This window comes from Boleophthalmus pectinirostris, unplaced genomic scaffold (assembly GCF_026225935.1).
Source record: "Boleophthalmus pectinirostris isolate CB_2022bp ecotype Guang Dong unplaced genomic scaffold, ASM2622593v1 HiC_scaffold_2, whole genome shotgun sequence".
In the NCBI taxonomy this organism is placed as follows: Eukaryota; Metazoa; Chordata; class Actinopteri; order Gobiiformes; family Gobiidae; genus Boleophthalmus; species Boleophthalmus pectinirostris.
Genome location: NW_026571152.1, coordinates 39,274,069 through 39,283,599, shown reverse-complemented (window position 1 = coordinate 39,283,599; position 9,531 = coordinate 39,274,069). Strand labels below are relative to the sequence as shown.

The 9,531-nt window shown below is 38.0% G+C and overlaps 1 protein-coding gene across 1 annotated transcript; it reads left to right on the top strand.

The window, feature by feature from the left end:
- The first annotated feature begins 85 nt into the window (after positions 1-85).
- ch25hl1.2 (cholesterol 25-hydroxylase like 1, tandem duplicate 2) lies at positions 86-8,207 on the top strand. Its single transcript, XM_055155599.1, has one exon. It carries the CDS (start codon positions 2,179-2,181, stop codon positions 3,016-3,018), a length of 840 nt encoding a protein of 279 aa, XP_055011574.1. The 5' UTR covers positions 86-2,178; the 3' UTR covers positions 3,019-8,207.
- The last annotated feature ends 1,324 nt before the right edge of the window (positions 8,208-9,531 follow it).

Here is a 9,531-nt window from a genome sequence, read left to right as displayed (position 1 = left end):
GCGTTTATATGATGATGGTTTGAAAAGAAGACACAAAAGTGGCGTCGCTTCTTCGCTTTTTATTCCGAGTTTAGACAAACGTTTTTTTGGGGGAATTCTGCATGCATACGGTGACGCAAAAGTGTGTGGAAGTCAGGAATTTGGGTATGCACGCCAGGTTTCTGTGTACTGTATGTATCTGACGTAAATGCGTACGCGATGTGAGCAGATCTGACCAGAGTTTTGCGTCTTGGGCAGTGTAGACGGAAACGCAACGGCGAAGCGCGTTCAACTTTTCCACTCTGGAGGCTGGTTTCAGATTTTTGCATTTTTAAGCTCCAAAAACGCCGTCACCGTCTCAACAAAAGTCACTTCCTTCCGATAAAATATTTTGTCGTTTTTACCCGCAAGCGTTCTCGCGTAAACAAGTACGTAAAGTTGGGTTGCCTCTCCGTAAACCTAACCTGTAAATTGGCTTGCAAGTCTCCGGGGAGATTCTGTGGAACATTCTCAGTCTCCAAGCTTTTTCTCTGATGAGCGACTTTCACAAAACGAAAACATCTATTCATAATAACAGTTGTAAGAAACTGGGCAAATATAGAAGCCAAAACAAGCCTTAGATGGGGAACAGTTAGATTTATAAAACATAAACCTTTATTTATTTATTAGTGCACAAAGTTAGACATCAGAATAATACATTTACAATGGTAATGTTACGATATCCAAATCTCTCAGTACGATATTATCACGATATGCATCTCACGGTACGATATTTATTGCGATATTTTGAAGAGACAGATAGAATTGTAAATAAAATACTTTTTTTGCTTTTAAAACACCTTGACAAGATTTTGGTGTGAATTATTTCTGTCATAATCACAAGAATTCAAGTAAAAAACATATTTCTTCATGTTGTCTGCGCTGAAATGAATCATGGGATATGTAGTTCTCGATCTTTATTTGCTATCGGTACTATAAAACAATACATTTAAGCAAAGGATTTTCTTATTCGATATATTGCGACAGCCCATGGTGTTATTGTGAGACTTTTGACGATACGATATCATGATACTTCGATTATTGTTATCGTTGTTGTTAGGTTACAGCGACTTTGAAGGGGTTTGGAGATACTGATAAGTCTCGAGCTACAGGTTGGAGACACACAACTCCACGGAGACAAGCAGGACACAGACCCTAAACCAAATAGTGCAACTTTAAACCTTTCAATCAGAAATTCCTCCAATTTATCAAACTGTGGATTCTCAGAAAAAAAGCTACTCTGCATGTGACCCTCACAGAGTAAGCTTTGAAACTGCCCTGTCATAATTATTGAATATTAGGCCAATTCTTACACAGTTTTAAAGAGGAATTGAGTTATTTAGTTTTTATTTGCATAAGTTTTGAATAAATTATCGTAACATACTGTGGCAAAAATGGTAGAGCTATGGCCCCAACGGAAGACTTTTTACATTAAAGAGTTCAATTGCAAAAACAGATATGTCCTTTTATTTACCTTCTTCTACGTGTATTATCAATAAATATAATAATATAATTAATAAAGGAGAGATGGAATAATATTTTTAAAGCCGTAAATGACATCTGGATTTTGAAATTATTCCTGTACAAAGCCAAAACTCAAATGCTTTTTAAGTGGTACTTATCTTATTTTTGCCATAAACTATATATATCAATGGACACAAATAGGAAATGTTCATGGGCACTCTTCTGGCTCCATTGATTTTGGCTCCTCTTGCTGTAACTGCAGCTGTGAGCCTTGTCATTTGGGTCTTAAAATGTTGGGATTAACCCACTTTACATGATCCTGGTGTTTTTATTTCATCATTTTGTCCGTAAATACATTTCTATTCCTGTTATAATCTGAAACTGGCTCCAAATTTGCCTGGACCGGAGCTGAACACCACTTTTTTTATACAGTCTGTTTTTTTTTTTTGCAAATGAACTCTTATTATTTAATTGAAAAACTGAAATAAAAGTTAAAATAGTTCTTTAAAGGGCCTCAAATGCAGTTCTGAAGTCTGAAGTCAGCATAATGTGGACAACTGTACGACGCTTCACCTGCTTGTGCTGAAATCTGTTACCTGCACAGGCAAAGGCATAAATAATTAGTCTGTGTGAACCGTCACTCGATCTCAGCCTGCACCACCGGACACACTCCAGGACCGGCAGCCTTTTTCCACCATGGACGTTCCGACTCCTCGTCATATTTGGGTCAACTATTTTCACAATGAATCCTTACTACAGCCTCTCTGGGACTCCCTCCGGGTCCACTACGCGGACTATTTACGTTCTCCGCTTTTTCCTGTCATCCTCACCGTGTCTTCGTATTTTATTTTTTGCGCGCCGTATGTCGTCTGTGATCTCATGGGCGATAGATGGCCGTGGGTGCAGAAATATAAACTCCAGCCTAATGTTCGACCAACTTACGCCACTATGCTGCACTGCGCCGGGGTCACACTTTGGAACCACTTGTTTTTGGTTTTTCCAGCTTCTGTGGCGCAATGGGCATGGAGACCGCCTGTAGATCTCCCCGAAAACGCCCCAACTTTACCCGAGTTCGTCACCGGCGTCATCGGGAACCTGCTCCTCTTTGACTTCCAGTACTACATCTGGCATCTCCTGCACCACCGCATCCGCTGGTTGTACGTAACTTTCCACGCCATTCACCACAAATACTCGTCACCCTTCGCCCTCGCCACCCAGTGTCTCGGCGGGTGGGAGCTGCTCACTGTCGGCTTCTGGACCACTCTGAACCCGATCTTGCTAAAATGCCATCTCCTCACGACCTGGGCTTTCATGGTGGTGCACGTGTACGTTTCGGTCGAAGATCACTGCGGGTACGACTTCCCCTGGTCCATTTCGCGGCTCGTTCCCTTCGGCGTGTACGGAGGTCCCAACATGCACGATGTCCACCACCAGAAACCGACGCGCAATTTCGCTCCTCACTTCGGACACTTGGACAGACTGTTCGGGACACATGCTGAGTACTGCTACGCGAATCCTAAGAAAAATACACAATAGACTTGGACTTGGAATTGACAAACTTTACTGATCCACAAAAGAAATTACTTGGACACAGCAGCTCACACATCACAAAGAGCTACAATATAAACGGCAAAAACAGCAAGAGACTGGTGTCAAATAAGGCATAGCTTTTAGAAGTTTATGTAGAACCAGTCCCATCGACAGAAATTTCAGGGCGTCTGGCAAGAAGATTCACTTAGCCCCCTTCTAACAAAAATTACTGTATTTTTTGAACTGTAAGTCACACTTTTTTTCATGGTTTGGGTGTTTCCTGCAACTTATACTCTGGTGTGACTTATATATTAAAATTTTCACACTGAAGCAGTGAGAGGCTCTAGTCTTGTGTGTGAGTATCTGCTGCTTCTGTTCCTCCTGTACCACTGTCACTTCACTCTACTGCACATGTCTCCTGCAGAAAGAGCCTCTGTCCTGTCTGTATCATGTCAGTCGATCGCACCATTACTTCTGCACCACTGAACAATTTAACATTTAAACAAAACAACTTAGAGAGAGGACTGAACACAAATGCCCCCAAAAAGAAAATCCTATTTTGCAGATTACAAGCTGCAAGTAGTGAAATCTGCAGCCACAAACAGTAATCGAGCAGCAAAAAGAAAGATTAGAGTGATCGAGAAACCGGGAGGGTGCGCCATGCAACTTTCCTGAAGTCACTGGATGGATGGACAAAGCCTGGACTTCAGTGACACCGAAACCATCCTGTCGGGATTCAGAAAGGCCCGAATAATTCTAACTGGAACTGATGCTGAATCTGACTATAGCTACACAGAAGAGTTTACCTTCAGACGTTGCCGAGTTGTTCAGAAGTGACACCGAGGATGAAGAATTGAATGGATTTAGTGATTTGGAGTGAGATGGAGAGTTTGGTAAACTTGTTCTGTTCTGTTGTTTATGCTATAGTTATGTGAAGAACTGTTCATATGTGACGTTAACATCCTGATGTTCTCTCTTCTATTGTTATTACTAGAACTCTGAAAAAAGTGTGACTTGTATGTGGTTTTTTCCTCTTCATTGCACATTTTTTGGCTGGGGCGACTTATACTCTGGAGCGACTTATAGTCCAAAAAATACGGTCACATTCTGAGTCCCTAAAATCGTGGGACCCAGAACAACAGACCCCTTTGTCCCCCCCGTGTCTACTGCCCTGTGAAGAAGACAAAATAAAAGTTTAGAATTATACAAGAAGCTTTATACAAGAGATCAAAAGGAGAAAAAGTGCAAAGATGAAATCGTGATTGACATGATGTAGGGTTATCTTTTACATCAGAGTGAGTTTGAGTTGTTGTACAGTTGTAGGGAGCATTATCTTTTACATAAGGGCGAGTTGTACAGTTGTATGGCATATGGAATGAATGTAATCATGTATTGAAACACCTTTATAGCATTGTGTTTGCTCTGTTAAAACATATTTATTTGACATTAAGAATTACTGTAATATGTTGATGTGAGAAAATGTGTAACCAAATAGTTTATTTATTTTCTAATGTGGACAGAAAAGGTCAAACTGATCAGTGAATGATGTCTCTGCCTCATAAACTGGGCATCACTGACTTTTATGAACTGCTCATTCTCAATACAATCAAACTCTGTACAAAGGAACTCAGTGGTGGATGAAGTACTCAATTTTGTTTCCTAAAGCTGCACTGTGTAACTTTACAGGTTTGGTGTTACCATGGAAATGCTATTGCTTTGCCGGCAACGTTCCACAATATGATATTAAACTTATATAAGATGCATTTATTCAGTTATTATCAGTTTTTATTGGTCAAAAATACCTTTAAAAACATGGAGTCTGGTGGTGTCTCCTGCTTGTCTCTATGGAGATTGATTAGTTTAATGCCATACTTTGGAACATTTCACGAAAAGCAATAACAGCTCTATGGAGACAAGGAACTGGCAGGTCTTATACCGGAAAGATTTCACAGTCAAAGCATCATTAATTCAAAGTACAGATACAGGGGCAAAAAGTTACACAAGTAAAAGTAAAAGTATCACATGAGAAAATCTAGTTAAGTTTGCAGCGTTTTTTAGAACAATTTAAAGACGAAATGTAGTGATTTTGATCAAGAATTTGGCTGATTTTAAGTGATTCAGTTGATTTCTTGATTTTTTTTTAGCTGTTTTTGTGTGTTTGGTTTGCTCAAAGCTTGGACAGAAACTCAAATTAAATATGCTAAAAAGCATGTCTAAAATCATGAAGAAAAGTACTTTTTACATTTCAGTCCAGATTTAAAATGTAGTGGAGTAGAAAGTACAGATACCTGCTCTCAAATTAGTGAAGTAAAAGTAAAAAGTATCCACTGTAGAATGTAAAAGTAGTAGAAAGTAAAGTACAGATGCCTTAAAATTGTACTTAAGTATTGCAGTTTTACTTTTACTTTTGGACTTTAGTACCTTCCAGCACTGAGTCAGTTTGTGATTGACACTGATTTGTCTTTCTCATTTTGTTATTACATCACAGTGGGCCTTTCACGATAATTATTATTATTAGGGATGGGACAAGATCTCGTGAGACAAAACTGCCACAGAATCGTGCACACAAGAGAGAAATGATCTCGTAGGATTTTTTTCCCAAGTGTTCACATTTGGATTGGTTGAAAAAGAGTCACGTGTTGGAGAGTCAGTTCCAAAAAACAGAACTAGAATCGAAACAAAAATATGAAATCAAATAAATACAAAATTATGAGGCCAAACTTGAAAACTTCATCATGAAATGTATATATTTGGAATTATGTGAAATCTCGTCTCGTTTTGTGGAAATTGTGTCTCGTCGCATCCCTAATAATTTAATATATCAAGTTATCGACTATATATGATGGATTGAACAATATTTTTTAGGTAAATATACAAATTTTAATTGCACTACTGTAAATGTTGAGTTATTTTTTTGTCTTTACGAAAAGATTTGAGCTGTAAAAGTTTGAATTAATCACTTCACGGACTCATTACAGATGCAAACTGTGCTATGACTAAACTGTTTCATTCTGCTGTTTATTTATTACTGCTTTTATATAATAGTTTTGTGGTTTAAATTGTGATTATTGTGCTAGTGGCATAAAATAATATTTTTGTTAATTGTCTATATTTACTTCAGCAATTTATCGCATTTCAAAATTTGTTATCATGACAGGCCGTGATCGTCGACTCTTCAGGTTTTACAGAGGGGAACGCTGTTGTAACTTTTCAGTCTAAAAAAATAAATAGATGATTGACACCACAGATTTAAGTTTACAGATTTTCTGGAGTAGGCTGATCAGGGTATCGTTCGTTCATTTGTTTTTCACAATAAAACCAAAAAAATGAAAAAAAAAACAAAACAAACTATTTTCTTCATTAGTTGTCTTCAAAACTAAAATGAAAAAACAGATAATGTTTTTTTTTTTCTTTTTTTCAGTTTTCGATTTTGTGTTTAAATGAAGAATGCCGGACTAAACTGATCTCAGTCCCGGTCTCAGTCCCGGTCTAGTCCCGGTCTCAGTCCTGATCCTGTTCGAGGTCCCAGTCTCTGTCTCAGTCCCGGCCTGGTCCCAGTCTCAGTCCTGATCCTGTTTCCATTCTCAGTCCTGGTCTCAGTCCTGGTCTCAATTCTGGTCTCAGTTCTGGTCTGGTCCTGGTCTGGTCCCAGTCTCAGTCCCACTCTCCTGGTCTTAGTCCTGGTCTCAGTCCTGGTTCAGTCCTGGTTCAGTCCTGGTTCAGTCCTGGTTCAGTCCTGGTTCAGTCCTGGTTCAGTCCGTCATCTTAGTTTAAGTCATGTAAATGGGAAATGGCCGTTATCTGTTTTTTCCATTATTGATTTAAAACACAAAATCGAAAACTGAAAAAACTAATTTTGGTTTTGGAGACAAATAATAAAGAAAATAGTTGTTTTTCATTTTCTTATTTTTGGTTTTATTTTGAAAAACAAATGAACAAATGACATACGGATGGCTGTTGATACTTTGCAGCGTCATCAAGCTGGGGGTGACGCAAAAATACAAAATACAAAATGGATTTAAATAATTTATTTTCAGGAGACTGTGATCAATACAGGTGGGAAAGTTACTACATGAAAAACTGTTGGCTAATGCTTTTCAAAATCAAAAACTGGGATAATTGGTAATAATAAAATTGTGAAAGAAAATTGTTGCACTCGACTCTTTCACGACTAACATGTGAGTCTGTATTGTCACTTTTTCTTTATGTTTTGGTCATTTTGGTCATTTTGAGCAGCTTTTCTGTATTTTACTTAAACAAAATACAATTTATGCATCTCTTTTATGTTGCCAGGGATCAAATTGTTCAAAAATAGGAACACCAGGGACATTTCTTGTATAAAACTGGGATAAATATAATGGTTTTGGATAAATTTGCTGGGACAAGGGGACACAGAGAGAGACACTAGACTTGTTTAACAGCACATCTGGTCAGATTAAAGTCTAATTTGTGTAACAGATCTTCAGACAGAGCACTGCCTACAGTTCACACCCCCAGGTAATACTGATGACCTCCACTGTAAAGTATCAGTCACATCTCACATCGAGTATCACATCTCACTGTATGACGTAAACACTTCAATTAACTGTAAATTGTGTGTAAGTCTCTGTGAGTGTGTGTTTGTGTCTGTGTGAGGAGGGGAGGGTGGATTCTTAATTTCCCTGATGGCCTGTGTTTTTCCAGTCATAAATTATACACTGAGTTTCGTGTGGCTCGGAGCTGAATCCACAGAGTCTGTTTCAAAACTGCAGACAAAACGAAACGGCTTTAATTAAAGGAATTAACTGTAACATGCTCTGTGTAAAAGTCCAGCGTCACCATGGAGACAGTATTGAATTATCTATACCGTATCTGTCTTATAATTATTCTAACTGAGCTTGAGGTCACGTCCCCACACAGATCTGACCTGTAACTTGCCCTGGTGGCTTCACTTCTTCAGCCCATGAAGATCTGGAGCACAGGTGTCAAACATAAGCCCTCCAAAACCTTTAATCTGGCCCTCAGCTGATTTTTTATTCAAATATTTTAATTATATTTTCTATTAAAATATTAGTAATTTTCTGCGGTGCTGAGCATATCAGCGTCTCCAGTGTCTCTGTACGTGGCCCCTCCCACCAGAGCAGCACAAATGAAGACTTGTCTCTTTCCAAACGCTCTTAAAGGACGATCGTTTTGACGGTTGACCGTGACACCCTCATCAGAAAAATATTAAAAATGAGAAAAGTGGAGCCGAGTGCAGGATTTTCCAAGAAAAACTGACTTATTCCTATTTATATACAAGTTAATGTTAAAACTTTGTGTTGAAATTGCATTTTTCTTAAAGTTTCAGGTTGTTCATAATATTATAATTATTTTGTAAATGAAAGAGTTCATCAATTAAAAAAGATTTCTATAATAAATTTGCGTTTCTCTGCACAAATATTTGAACTTATTGTTATTTTTGGGGTTTATATGCCATGAGTTTTGTGATCCAGCCCCTTTGAGATCAAAGTAGGTTGGCTACGGCTCCCGGACCAAAATGAGTTTAACACCCCTGGTCTATAGAGTCTAAATCTAATGCCAAGAGTCAATATCTAATACAATAACAATAACGTCTCCATGGAGAACAGCTGAACCTGGGTTGAGATTTCATATACTGAGGAATATGGGAAGTCAAAAGTGATGGTCTCATTCTTCTGAGTGGATAATTATTTAAAGTATTATTACCAAACATAATTACTGTATATAAATAGACATTACACATGTACTGAGTTAGTATAGTAGTATACCTTTAGGTCACAATATTCTAAAATCAGGTTAATTCTAATTTCCAAACTTGAATTATAGTTGTTATGTGTAATATTATCTAAACCAGGGGTGTCAAACTCATTTTGGTTCGAGGGCCGTATCCAACCTATTTTGATCCCAAAGGGGCCGGATCAGAAAACTCATGTCATATAAACCCCAAAAATAAAAATAACTTCAAATATTTGTGCAGAGAAACACAAATCTATTACAGAAATCTTTATTAATTGATGAACTTTTAAAAAATATTATAATATTATGAACAGCCTGAAACTTAAGAAAAATGCAATTTCAACACAATGTTTTAACATTAACGTTTGCATTTCATAGAATTTAGTCATGTTTTCTTTTTGCTCCTGAAACTTGGCATCTTTTAGCCTGTACAAGGGCATCAATATCAGGCACCGTGTCCTGAGTAGCTGCTATATTCAGAATGTCATTCAAGTGCTTGTGTGTTGTGTTTTAGCTTTGAGTGCAGCTTTGTTTTATTAATGTTCATTACTGAGAAAACCTGCTCACAAAGGTAGTAACTGCAAATCTATTATTTTTAGGCACATCCGAGGTTTTGACTGTGAATGGTGTGTGAAAAATGGCAAATTCTGTCAGGTTTTAAAATATAATTAAAATATTTTAGTAGAAAATCAGCCGAGGGCCAGATTAAAGGTCTTGGAGGGCCAGATCCGGCCTCGGGGCCGTATGTTTGACACCCCCTCATCTAAGCCCACACACGCCCTG